This window comes from Podarcis erhardii (assembly GCF_964252035.2).
Source record: "Podarcis erhardii genome assembly, chromosome: 9".
NCBI classification, from domain to species: Eukaryota; Metazoa; Chordata; class Lepidosauria; order Squamata; family Lacertidae; genus Podarcis; species Podarcis erhardii.
In genome coordinates this window covers 29,148,481-29,162,644 of record NC_138512.1, presented here as the reverse complement: position 1 = coordinate 29,162,644, position 14,164 = coordinate 29,148,481, and the positions used below count along the sequence as shown (strand labels likewise).

General features: G+C 42.9%; 1 protein-coding gene across 1 annotated transcript; it reads left to right on the top strand.

The window, feature by feature from the left end:
• Window positions 1-9,841: 9,841 nt before the first annotated feature.
• Window positions 9,842-14,164, top strand: SLC25A4 (solute carrier family 25 member 4). Its single transcript, XM_081877507.1, has 4 exons — window positions 9,842-10,099; window positions 11,287-11,773; window positions 13,014-13,154; window positions 13,663-14,164. Exons 1-4 carry the CDS (start codon window positions 9,989-9,991, stop codon window positions 13,818-13,820), a joined length of 897 nt encoding a protein of 298 aa, XP_081733633.1. The 5' UTR covers window positions 9,842-9,988; the 3' UTR covers window positions 13,821-14,164.

Below are 14,164 nucleotides of genomic sequence, written 5' to 3'. Positions count from 1 at the left end.
AAACACAAAAATCTAATGGTGCATGGATACCAGAAGAATCCTCAAGTTAGTTTCGTCCCCATAAAAGGTTAAGACACATGCAATCACTAGTAGCTTGTGATAGAGCTATGATGGATAAGTCTTATCAAATGGGGAGTGGAACATAAACCTAACCCATTGCAAACATTATGGGTTTGTAAGTGTGCAGACACAATATCCACCACTCTTGTTTTTACAAGCATTTAAAAGCTTCAAGGGAAATCGAGAAAGAATGAATTCTCATTCACTCAGAACTCTGGACTTATCTTCCAGAGGAAGACTCAATATGCACACCCTTCCCCAACATATAACCTGCCCATTATAACAGAACCAACACTAGGAACGCAGATCTAAGCAGTCAGACACAGAAACACCTTCAATAAAAAAGCTTCACTAAAAAAGTATGTCTTACAAACCTTTTGAAAAAGTTGTTCACTTGTCACACTTGCAAACATATTCCCAGGTCAAACAAGAACGTTTTCACACATGAGATTAAGAACCACCAGATTTGAGCCACTTTCATATTCTTTCTGCCATCTGTGAGTATTTTCAAAGCATGACAAGTTGGAATAAAAATTGCAAGTGCCTTGTAACCCGTATAGGTTTTACCTCCATGGTAAGGACCAAATTTAAGCCTAGGTTGATTCAACTCTCAAATCTGAAAACGCTGGAGCTCTTGTGTGTGAAAATGCCCTGAATGTCAAACTTTGTTCAGTACTTAAACACCAATTAAGCTGTCACTGAATGAGTCAAATTGCATTTCCTGAAAATATTAAATGCTATAAAATGCAACGCGGCCAGATAGCCTGAACCTGCTCTCGTGGAAAGCTTCTCTAGCGAACAGAAATTGATTGACATATGACAAATGCAAAAAGTCGAGGCTGTAAATTGTGAATCAAACATGGGTATGAACTGGGGAAATTTGACATTTCCATCTTCATCAAGAGGGATTCTGTCAAGTAGAAGCTCAAACTCTTCATCAGTAATCTGCACGCCAAACTTGGAACAAACAGCAGTTCGCTGCAGTCACTCATGGAGTTCACATTTGGGTCAGCAGAACCTACAATACCCCAAGCATATGGCTGCCATTAACTCTTTGTTACAGCTTCGGTCCCCAAGATCAAGAGCAGCACGTGAATATCAGAGGTTAATCAGGGTTTTGATCGCTTCAGCTTTCTCTGAGAAAGAAATTCTGCCACAGAAATCCCTCCATTGGTGGTGCACAGAAATAGAAATACCAGCATACTGAGCGATGTGTGATTGTCCCCTTTGAAAAGTTATTCATTACACTAAAACACTGGTATCGCTGAAACTAGTTAACTCTGAAAAGGCCTTTTCTTTGGACTGTTTAGCATGAAAGAAAATGTAGAGAAAATGTGAGAGGGCTTCTTTTTTCTTCTTTTTTTCGAGGTTGCAAAAAGCTTCTTACTGCTTTTTCGCAAAGCATTTTCATAATGGCCTTCGATACATTTTGCATACAAATATTTTTAAAGCGCCTGTGTTTATTCACAGGCAAGAAAGTGTTTTCATAAAAACATAATCCATGAAATACCAGCATAAATAGGAATGACTTCAGCGATAATAATGAACAAGGCATTCATTCTCCATTTTGCAGAGCTGATAAGGCAGGGCTGACTTCTGGAGAGCTGGGGAAGACAGGCTTCCTTAGGGGAAAGCCAATGAAAGGGTTTACTTGTGCAATGTGGATTTGTCGTTTTGGTCCCACCATTCCCCTTTCCCTGCTGCTCCATATAAATCAACAACCAGAATGAACTTCCTTTCATATGCATGACATTTAAAACATTTTTTTAAAGTGAAGTCACAAAAGGAACTTCTTCATTTTTTGTTTGTCCTTGTTTACAACCATCTGCCCAGATTGCTTCCCCCCATAGCTGTCAACGTTTCCCTTTTTTAAAGGGAAATTCCCCTATTCCCAATAGGATTCCTCGCAAGAAAAGGGAAAAGTTGACAGCTATGCTTCCCACCCCCCCATCAAGTCTATTAAACAGTTAGGAGGAGATAAACAGTTGCTTCATCTATGTGCTGCTTCCACGAATTGGCTATGCTTATTTATTTGATTGGTTTCACAGATTTCTAAACTGCTTCTAAACTCTCAAACTGTTGTACAATGAGATGAAATGAGATAACACACAAAAGATGCAGGACCTTTCCAGTTAGCCATTTTATTAATAATTTGTGATCATGATGGTATCAGAGCAATTATACATGATCCTGCTATTAATGCTGTTTCAGCTTGCAAAGGTTTTAGGGTGTGCATACTGCTTTGTTTCTAATCAGTACATGTCCCTTAACTTCCTTGTGGAAATCATGTAAGTTGTTGTAACACAAATAACATTGAGGGAGCATTGCAGAAAAACTAATAGGGTGAAACTATGTGTGGACACCACCCATGCACTATTATTGCATTGATGCAAAATTGCAGAAGCAGTGGCTTGGGGGTCCCATAGACTTTAAAAAAAAACAAGATAAAAAAGATACAGACTATAAAATCAATAAAAACCCATTTCTAAAATTTGTACAATTGTACAAACCAATGTTGTTGGTGTATTTATATACAGTGGTACCTTGGGTTAAGTACTTAATTCGTTCCGGAGGTCCGTACTTAACCTGAAACTGTTCTTAACCTGAAGCACCACTTTAGCTAATGGGGCCTCCTGCTGCTGCTGCACCGCCGGAGCACAATTTCTGTTCTCATCCTGAAGCAAAGTTCTTAAGCCGAGGTACTATTTCTGGGTTAGCGGAGTCTGTAACCTGAAGTGTATGTAACCCGAGGGACCACTGTAATGCCTTTATATCTGAGTTTTTGGTTCACCATTTTTAAAGATGATGCAGAATTGTTGGGAGAGGTCTGTGGATTAGCCAGAAACACCTGGTGGGGTTTGAGGATTAGCCACTCCTGCTAGGCAAATACCTAATTATTGTTATTGTTTTTATTTGTTTGTACCCCACCCATCTGACTGGGTTAACCCAGTCAGATGGGTGGCTTCCAACACATATAAAAACATAACACAAAATTAAACTTTTAAAAACTTCCCTTCAGATGTCTTCTAAAGGTTGTATAGTTACTTATCTGCTTGACATGTGATGGGAGGGTGTTCCACAGGGTTGGCACCACTATCAAGAAAGCCCTCTGCCTGTAGCTTCACCTCTCAAAGTGAGGGGCACACCAGAAAGCCTTCAGAGTTGGACCTTAGTGTCTAGGTGGTGGAGACACTCCTTCAGGTATACAGGGCCATGGCCGTACATACATCCTATTGAACTCAGTGGTCTTACTTCTAAATAGACGTATACAATCACACTGTAAGTTCTCACTGAAATCAATGGGACGTAAGTACAAGTAACTTAGTTCTGTAGCCAATCGATGATTATGAAGACTATTATTAAGAATAAAAGTTGCATTCTTTTTATTATATGATGCAATAAGTGCAATTGATTGAAGCAATAATTTGAATATTCCAACCTTTGCTGGCACCCTTCTCTGATCCCCTCTAGCCTTACTAGGTAAAGGTAAAGGTAAAGGTAAAGGTAAAGGTAAAGGTAAAGGTAAAGGTAAAGGACTCCTGGACGGTTAAGTGCAGTCAAAGGTGGCTATGGGGTTGCAGCGCTCATCTCACTTTCAAGATGAGGGAGCCGGTGTTTATCTGCAGACAGCTTTCCGGGTCATGTGGCCAGCAGGACTAAACCGCTTCTGGCACAACCAGACACTGTGAGAGAAACCAGAGTGCACAGAAACGCCATTTACCTTCCAACCGCAGCAGTACCTATTTATCTACTTGCACTGGTGTGCTTTTGGACTGCTAGGTTGGCTGGAGCTGGGACAGAGCAACGGGAGCTCACCCCGTTGCAGGGATTTGAACTGCTGACCTTCTGATTGGCAAGCCCAAGAGGCTCTGTGGTTTAGACCACAGCGCCACCCGCATGCCATTACTAGCACCCCCACACCTACCCATTGCAATAAGGGTAAGAAGGCTGAAGTGGCAGTAGTGATCTGGGTGGTGGGTGGGACCTGCCCAAATGCTGAACAGGGACAGATCCACTATGAGACTAATGAAGCTTAAGCTTCAGGGCACCTAATCCCAGAGGGAAACCAGAAGCTACTTTAGTCCATATGGCTTTTTAAAAATAGAGTCTAATAGACGCACTATTTGTTGTATATATTTCAACAATCCCGAAGTTTGTTGTAAAAGTGGAGGGTTGCGGTACAGCAATTTTAAGCAAAATCCGAGATGCAGTAGTTTTTTGTTTTCATTGTGGTAATCTGGCATGGAACAACCCCACTAAAGAATATAACAGTGGCTACCCAGATCTCGGTGCTTGTTGTGAAAGTGCCTCCAAAACAGTTCAAGCTTCAAGCCCCTCAAATGTACACCCGCCCGTAGCTGAGCTTGAGGCGTAAACTTTCTCGTACTAGAGCCCACTTTATCAGATCTAAGCAATGGGTACTCTGCCATCTAGTGGCAGAAAAATATTCAGCTGTAGCAAAGCTCGGTTGAAATGTAACTTAGGATACCTACTGCTCCTACAAATCTTACAATGTAGGCACATCCCTCCCAGGGATTGGTGACTATATCCATTTTAGATTCTAATATTTGCATTCTTAAATTAAGTTCTACACATTTCCATGTCAGTTTTCATTCTTTTTTTAAATCCTCATGAAAATTCACTAGCATTTTTGTGTGAATTTGTCCCCATATGTGCATTATTTATGCAACATAAATTTCCAAATTTTGATCCTTGTGATTTATTCATTGTTTTAGCCAGCTTGTAATTTATTCTTAACCACTCAACTTCATTATAGCCTTGCTAACTATTTCCAGAGTTTAGTTTAGTTTATTTACCAGTTTGTAATTTTACTGATTCCGAACTTGCTTGACTTCATTATAGGCTTGCTGGAAAGTTGCCAACAGAGACAGGAACACAAAATGGCACTAGGTTGCTAATTTGCTTCAGCAGCAGCCTATGCAGCCTTTGGACAAAATGTGGAAGGGGAGAAATGAAAAAGGAAAAGGTTACTGCTCAGAAATCACATGCAGAAGTTCTGTTCTATTTATGCTCACCATTCTGTGTGACAGCTTGACACAGAGCAGGTGACGTTATAGACACCCGGGATCTTGGCTCTGTTCCTGAAGTCACATGCATGGCTATGTTTTAAATACTGACACCAGCACAAATTCCCTTATGCAATGCATTTCGGCACATCACATTGGTTGTATGAACTTTCCAATGTATGAGCAGTTCACATGAGGCATCACCTTTTGCAGAATATCCATAATGCATGAAATTATGATCCAGACACTGCTTAGGAGTCATTCCCATTGCATCCCTTTCCTGCTTCTTTTTATCTCACTTGCAAACCATCACATATGATGCTGGTAGTCTACATTGCTATACAACCATGGGGACATCTCCCCACTGCCACACTATCACTTCTGTCTGTGGGGAAGAATTAAGCAAATCAAGCATCACCACAATCATGTGTCTGCTTGGAGCATATTACATATATGAGTTAGGAGAAAGGGCCATGTCACTGCTTCGCTATGTAAGCAACCAGTGAGTATGTGGCTCAGAGCTTCCAGGTGCCATTTCTGATGCTTCTGGGATGCGGGTGGCGCAGTGTTCTAAATCACTGAGACTCTTGGGCTTGCCAATACCCGCGATGGGGTGAGCTCCCGTAGCTCTGTCCCAGCTCCTGCCAACCTGGCAGTTTGAAAGCATACCAGTGCAAATAGATAAATAGGTACCACTGTGGCAGGAAGGTAAATGGCGTTTCCATGTGCTCTGGTTTCTGTCACAGTGTTCTGTTGCACCAGTAGTCATGCTGGCCACATGACCGGGAAAGCCTTTGACTAGACTTACTCTCCAGGGGTCCTTTACCTTACCTTTTTTTAACCTTCTGGTGCTTGTATATATTGCATTGGGACTAGGGCAACGAGATGCAATTGAGGACATTACCGGAATAAGAAAAGCTGAACATCCCAAAAGTTTATTTCTTGATGTGATCATGAACTATCAAAGAACATGTTGGCTTTCTTTTGCTTGTCGGTTAAGCAAACCTTACTTTGACAGTGGTAGGTCTTATCTCCAAATAAATGCAGTTACAATAAGTGAATTAGGTGTTTTAGACACTTGGACAATTTCACTCCTGCCACAGTCCCAATGCTAGAACTTCAGAAGAGATGGCAAATACCAGCATAATCTGAAACTATTAACATTTTAGCTGCAGGTACAAAATAGAAGATGAATGTCACTGAGGAATGAATGTACATTTTGAAACAGAATTGTGTGGAAGTTTTAAAAATTGTTTTTCCTTATTCATATCTTCCAGAGCCAAGGTAGATAATAGTGATTTTAGCATGGCTAAGATGGAAATGTGTCTCTCCGGAGATGCACGGCAGGGATAATATTACAGTGAATATGTTATAAGGTTATTTCAGGTCACTTGTCTTAGAACAGAGAGAGAATCCAGTTGCTACAGCAGTCTGCTTTCCAAACAGCAGAAGTCCTTGAGTTTTGGCTTTGTACCTTATTGTTCAGGTGAAAAGTCATCTGACCTCAGAAGGCCAGTGCTAAAATAAGCCAGTTTACTGAGAGATCTACAGGTCAACTCAGGGGAAGTAGTCCCAGGTAAATAAGGTCCCTTGCCTCTTCGCAACAAAACTCTGGGGTGACAAAATGTAATGGATGGCAGGACTCCTGTACCTTTAAAGATTGCATGCGAGAGCTTTTGCCACCTTAGAATGGCAAACTGTTCCTACTTCTGTACAGCTGCTTAAAGTACAAGAACTCTCATGCAAGAAAAATTGGCTGTGATGATCTGTAAGAGATGCCCAACGTATTTAAAGTAGCTGTATGCAATAAAGAAAAGGGCTTTATAATGCAGAGATAGGAAATCAGAGTGACACATAGCCTGAAGCTTTGATAAACATGAAGAACTTCCTTTGGCCATTTTTCTCTATAGTTGCACCACTATTTTACATAGCAGTGGTGTCTATGTTACATACTTTGCACTGGAAGCTAAAGTGGAAAACTGGTTCACAAGTAGAGCAGAAGTTGACAACAATGGTGCCTAAACTTTTCCTATTCCTTTCCTTTGCACCATCCACAAAGGTGTTTGCTTGATACACTTAGGTTTCCATGCCTTTTCCTCCCTGCATATGCCGCAGGTGAATTGGTGATTGTGCTTCTTGTATATACCACCCATTGCCAGAATCTCCTACATCCATTTTCAAATGGACACACAATGGAGTAATGCAGAACCAATCTGCAATGAGCTCCCCCCCCCCCAAAAAAAACTTTCAGGGGCAAAAAATATGTTAGATTCTGTGTGGACTACATAGAAAAAATGTAGTCAACATTGATTCTAGAATAAAATGTTGTGTGCACACAGCCTGAGCCTCTTTTGTGAAAATCCCTGTCCAGCAAATAATGCAAAGGATGTGAAGCTGCATACTCATCATAAATTTAAAACACATTCAAAATGCATTTCCTCCCAAAGAATCATGAGAACTGTAGTTGCCCCTCACAGAGCTAAGAGTTACAGTTCCCACCACCTGTAACAAAATACAGTCATACCTTGGATCCCAAACGCCTTAGTACTTGGATGTTTTGGCTCCCTAACGCCGCAAACCCAGAAGTGAGTGTTCTGGTTTGCGAGCGTTCTTTGGAATCCAAAAGTCTGGTGGGGCATCTGCAGCTTCCGATTTGCTGCAGGAGCTTCCTGAAGCCAATCAGAAGCCGCGCTTTGGTTTCCGAATGTTTTGGAAGTTGAACGGACTTCTGGAATGGATTCTGTTCAGTTTCCAAGGTACGACTGTGCTTTCCAGGATGTTTTTGGAAGGGGGTAGAGAATTGTGCTTTAAATGTATGCTGTATACACAGTATGAGAATATTTTATGGTTGTTGCCATCTGTCTGTCTCAAGAGACAATGGAGTGCACCTCTGGGAGGTGAAGTCAAACCACTGTGTTAGTGGCACTGAAGTGACCTCCCCAGGGTGCAAGCCGGGACAGTGTGCATAGAGGTCCTGGGCTGCCCATATGACATCAGCCTCACTGATATGGTCCAAAGGAAAGCAGAGCAATATGTTTGGCACCAGCTTTGTTGTGGAAGTTGCCGGAATGAGGTGTACAAGGCGCCATCTTAGGAACTCTACTCCGAATTTGTGTAGGGTTTACTCCTTAGCCTTTCTTCTCCTGAATATATTCTGCAAGGTTTAGGGTCAGAGTTTTCCTTCTCCTAAATGGGCTGCCTTCCCAGATTGAAATGCCTACATCCACAAGATCAATGATGTCAGGCAGTGACCGGATTATACTGTATACAAGCACCTCCTGTACTTATAGTTCATATTTTAGGTTACGAACTTTGCATTTCCTAGTCATATGCTCCTGGAACTTCCCACCAGCCTCCTTTCCACCTAAAGAGTGACACCTGCCTTCTGATCACATGCAGTGGTTCTCCTTTCAAGGCACTACTAGGAAAAGAGCAATAACTCCTCCTCACTACATCCATGAATGGAGAGAAACTGCTGGCATGAGAAAGACTCTCTCTCAGTGGAACTTTAAAGCTGCAGCTCTGCAAGAAAACTCATTGGTCTCCCTTCATATTCTAATCAGCATCTTAAATATGGACGCACACTCCTTACTTCATTACTTTTCAGAGTTCACCATGCACAATAAGTAAATTATGAAGGCAAAAACATATGTGTACATGAGGAAGGTCATAGCTAAATGGCACAGCACTTGCTTTTCATGGGCAAGGGTACAAAGGATCTCTGCAGGTGAGCTGAGACAGGCCTCTGCCCTAGACACTGGTGGGCTGCTGCCAGCCAGAGTAGGCAATAGAGAATTAGAAAGACAAAGCAAAGGGCATATGAAAACACACTCCTAATTATACTAAATTGGAAATAAAAGCAGGTGAATGGAGGACAGGGCTGTCAGTGGCCACTAGCTTGTTCAGGTCTAGGGAGTGCATAATAAAGAACCTGATCTGATCTGGCTATTAGCCACAATGTCTGTGTTCTACTTCAATCGATAGATAGATAGATAGATGATAGATAGATATAGATAGATAGATATAGAACTGCGAGGCAGAGTGCAGTGGCCTTACAAACTGAAAATAAGAATGTTTGGGTGCAACGAGTGTGACCCAGTAAGAAGGAAACGGACCGGGAAGATCCTGAATCCATCCCCGGGCAGATACATCTTCAGCCAATCACTGTATCTCAGCTTCCCTAGCCTACCTCATAAGGCTGCTGTGCAGGCTAAAAAGTGGAACCCCACCTGCTGAGCTCTTTGGAGGAAGAAGGGCGGGTTTCTTTTATTTCATATGTTGTAACAGCGCGCACAGGCGCGCGCGCCACCAGCGCGAGGGCGCAGCGCGCATCTTCGTGCCCTTCCCCATTTCCCGCGGCGCCGCTTGCGCTCCTCCTCGCCAGAACTTCGGTCGCCCTGTGGAAGGGTTAACTCTTCCGCCCAGAGAGTGTCAGTTTCGCCCCCTCACCCCGCCCCCCCCCGGCCAGGGCCGCCCCGTGTGCTATTAATAATAGCGCGAGCACATGCCGTGACATTGCGCTCTCCAACTGGGAGCAGCAGATAACTTTACTTTGCCCTTGCCGAGACGTCCCCCTCGCCAGGGCTGCCCCTTCAGGGGAGAGCAGCATGGCGGCTTTGCCCCGGTGCCCTCGCCTCACGGGGGGGTCCCAGCCAATGTGCGCGCGGAACGGCCCCCGGCCGGCCCCCTCCGGCTATCGCGAGACCCAGGGGGGAGCTATAAATAGCTGCAAAGGGGGTAAGGGTCCGTCCATTTGGAACGCGGGTGCTTTAGGTTGGGGGGCGCAGCTGGGTGGGGAGGTGCCTGTGGACCGCTCCTCCATTAGCCAAAAAAGAAAACAAATAATAAAAGGAAGAAAAGAGGAGGGGGCGATTGGTGTGTCGCTCTGACTTGCCTCCATCATGTCTGACCAAGCTCTCAGTTTCCTTAAGGACTTCTTGGCTGGTGGGATTGCTGCTGCCATTTCCAAAACTGCCGTAGCACCTATTGAAAGAGTGAAACTGCTGCTACAGGTAAGGAGGTTGGTTTTCTAAAGTGGTGTGCTTGCGCGTGCACAAAATAAGCTGCCCAAAAAGTCAACCCGCACCTGTTCCTGGAAAGGTTGCATCGTTCTGTGGACCTAAAAGTAATTGGCAGGGACGTTCTTTCCAGATTAACAAGGACAACAAGTTGTTTTTTTGGCTTAGAAATTCATATGTCCTTTGTTAGAAGTGGTGATGGTTTGGTGATGGCGATGCCTTAAGTTTCCTGCCCTCAAGAGCTGTTGCTCGGCTGTATCTCTAAGGAAAGGATCTTCCTGTGACTCAGGAGTGGAGCAGGAATTCTACTGTCAGATGGGCTAGAGCTTGAAGTGACTAAATATGGAAACTCCAGTTGTGCAGTTCTGATTACACAAGACCAGCGCAGCTCTTTTTTCCTTGGCTCTGTTTATAGCACAGATCTGCAAGTATGCTGAGCATTGGGGGAAATGCCTTGAAATCTTGGGTGTTTTATTCTTTTCATTTCAGTGTGTGCTTGCACGTATATGGCAGGTGGCCATTAAGTCCAATAACTTGTAAAAAAAATACACTAAAAAACTATTGTGAAAGGAACGGTGTTTTGTACCATATATGTATCAGGGAAACTTCCTTCGTTTGAACCAGTCTGGGGGGAAAGTGCTATTTGCTACTAGGATCAGTGGCTTGATAGCTAACTGGAGGTCAGCTGAAGGACATGAACTCTTGGGAGGGCCATATAAACAGAATGACTTCTTGCATATGTAGCCAGTCTCCATTTAATACTGCATATGCTACCTAATCACCATGGTTTGGAAAAAAGAAAGTGTGTTCATAATAAAGAAAATCAAGCTAGTCCATAGCCTATCAAGAACTTCATATGTGTGTGATTGGAAGGAAGAGCAACTACAGTTCTTCCACTTTCCATTTCTAATGGTCAAGTAAGTTATTATAGTTACACATTATGTGCAGCTGTTATGCCCTGGTGTTGTAGCAAGTGATGCTAATCTCAAGCGGATGGCCAACTTTGGCACCAAACAGCAATCAAAGATAAAGCTTTGCAGATGCAAAGATAGGAATGGCTATTTCTTCCAATTGAGAGGTTATGTATAATGTGCCACAATGATTTTCCTTCCTTCCTTCCTTCCTTCCCACCTCCCTCTCTCCATCTGTCTTTCTTCCCATCCCTTTTCTTCCTTTAACAGGTCCAGCATGCCAGCCAACAGATCACAGCTGATAAGCAGTACAAGGGGATCATGGACTGTGTAGTACGGATCCCCAAGGAGCAGGGCATCATTTCCTTCTGGAGAGGCAACTTGGCCAATGTCATCCGGTACTTCCCCACCCAGGCCCTCAACTTTGCCTTCAAGGACAAGTACAAGCAGATCTTCCTTGGGGGTGTGGACAGGCACAAGCAGTTCTGGCGTTACTTTGCCGGCAACTTGGCCTCTGGGGGTGCTGCAGGAGCAACTTCTCTCTGCTTCGTTTACCCGCTGGATTTTGCCAGGACCAGGCTAGCTGCTGATGTGGGCAAAGGGGCGAGCGAAAGGCAGTTCACTGGGCTGGGCAACTGTATTGCCAAAATCTACAAATCTGATGGCCTGAAGGGTCTCTACTTGGGATTCAATGTTTCAGTCCAGGGCATCATCATCTACAGAGCAGCGTATTTTGGCGTCTATGATACAGCTAAGGGTAAGAAAGGGAAGCCACTTGATGTTAGTCGAGTAGCAAAACACAGCCTAGATTCTGTGAGTTATAGCGTTTTCCCTGAATGTAGAATATGAAATATTTAAACATGCTCCCAAAAAAGGGTTCTTCTTGATTCAATAGTTTGGTAAGTATTTCTCGTTAAGACAGGTCTGGAGTGTGCTTCATCTTTCTCCCTTTTCTTAGAAAGAAAGAAAACAGGGCAGTTGTTAAATGTCCACCTCCTCATCCAAGTATTTTCAAATACTTATAATGGGTATAATTTGTATTATATGTAGTTATGAGTTAACTTCATAGGGCCATGCACTAGTAAGGCTCTTTTAATTGCCAGCATAGGGAATCAGGCAGCCCTACCCATGCCCCATTACTCAGATAACCTATCCTACCCTTGTTGTGACTCTCATCATACAAGCTTCTTAGTCTCCTTCAACCAATCATCTCTTAATATTTGCCCAACTGGCCAAGAGATCAGTACATATGGATATTCTAGACATAAAGCTAAATATTCCCACCTAGTAAAAAAAATACCTTTCCTTAGGTTCCTACTCTGTTGCTAAGTTCTGGCAGTAGAAGTAATTCCCAAAAAGTGTCATTGTAGTGTAATAGTTTGAGTGCTGGATTTGAACTGTGAATATATGGGCTTAAATTCCTGAAGTATACAGAGTGAGACTTTGGGAGTGGCCTAATTTCATGGGTCTGTTAGGATAAAGTGAGATAGCCCCATGTTTGCCACCTAAGCTGGTTGAAGGAAGGCTAGGATGCTAACTGAGTGGACTACTCAGCGTCTACGTATATCTGAGGATGGCTTAACTGTTTGGTTGACAACCCTAAACTTTCCTGTAACTAAGGATTGTACGAATGCACTTGCTATCTGGTGAAGCTATACATTCTAGGCACTGAAAACACAACAGCATCTGCATATATGTACGTCCTCCCAAAGCAGCGTGCAAAATGACTCGCCTTGGAATTCTGCTGCAGCTGCTGATGTCTAGAATAATAGAATCTTAGAGTTGGAAGGGACCCAAGGGTCATCTAGTCCAACCCCCTGCAATGCAGGAATCTCTGTCATGTGACTTGGATTGATTTGGTGTAAAACAAAACTTAACTGGCATGATTGGTCTTGCTTGAGGTAGAATCGATAAAGTGGTACTGATAACACCCTCTCCCCACCCCTCTCTCTTCCTCTTCCTTCTCCTGTCTTTGGGTAATCTTCTCCCAATGGTAGGAATGCTGCCTGATCCAAAGAATGTACACATCATAGTAAGCTGGATGATAGCACAGACCGTTACTGCGGTAGCTGGGCTGGTGTCTTACCCCTTTGACACCGTCCGACGTAGGATGATGATGCAGTCTGGCAGGAAAGGAGGTAAGAAAATAACCCTACATTTTTGTAATGTTGCCAAAAAAATTTCCTCCATTTTAAATGCTCAAGGGAAGCTAGAAGCCTTAAAAACCAAGTACTTTTCCTTAAGAGGTTAGATTGAAACAGAGACACAGGTGCAATTGACCGTAATAATTATTATTATTGACGCAGTTTCCTTGAGCAATGCCATTTGATTTTATATTACAGCTTTTCTGTTTGGTGTATGTTTACATTTTGTAGTAAAGTGCATTAATAGTACAGTGCTATTTCTGTTCTGCAGTCTTTGGGCAAGTTATATTTATCTACATTTGTCCTGTTTTATAGTACTGAGTTTTAGTATCCGTGTATACAAATCAAAGGGAGGAAGGTTCTTTCACTCCCTGAAGCAAGTAAAGAGCAGAGAACTGCATTCCAGGTCTTGGGAGGGGTTGGGAATTAAGGCAGTATTGCGATGGTCTTTTTCTCCAGGTAATGTAACTATGTTTTACCTGTCCATGTTTGTCTTCCACAGCTGATATCATGTACAAAGGCACAATCGACTGCTGGAAGAAGATAGCTAAAGATGAAGGGGGCAAGGCTTTCTTCAAAGGCGCCTGGTCCAATGTGTTGAGAGGCATGGGCGGTGCTTTTGTATTGGTCTTGTATGATGAGATCAAGAAATACGTCTAAGACTCAAATGGCTTGATTCAAATGAAAGTTCTCTTTTGTAAGGTACCTACATGTGGTTTAACGGGCAACAAAGTATTTCCTAGGGAAATAGAGATGGCTTTTGTGGGTTAAATCCAATTCAGAGACCAGGTTGCAACAGTGTAAGATAGATCAATGGTTTGTTCATTAGATTACAGCCAAACTCTTTTGTATGGAAAAACTAAAGAGGCACCTGTATATATAAATATATTTGACAAAGATCCATTAATATATTCCTATATTTAAGTGCATTTCCTGAAGGCGGCAAGTTACACAGTATTCAGATAACTAGAAATGTGAATTCAATAAATACTATTTAAATCAAA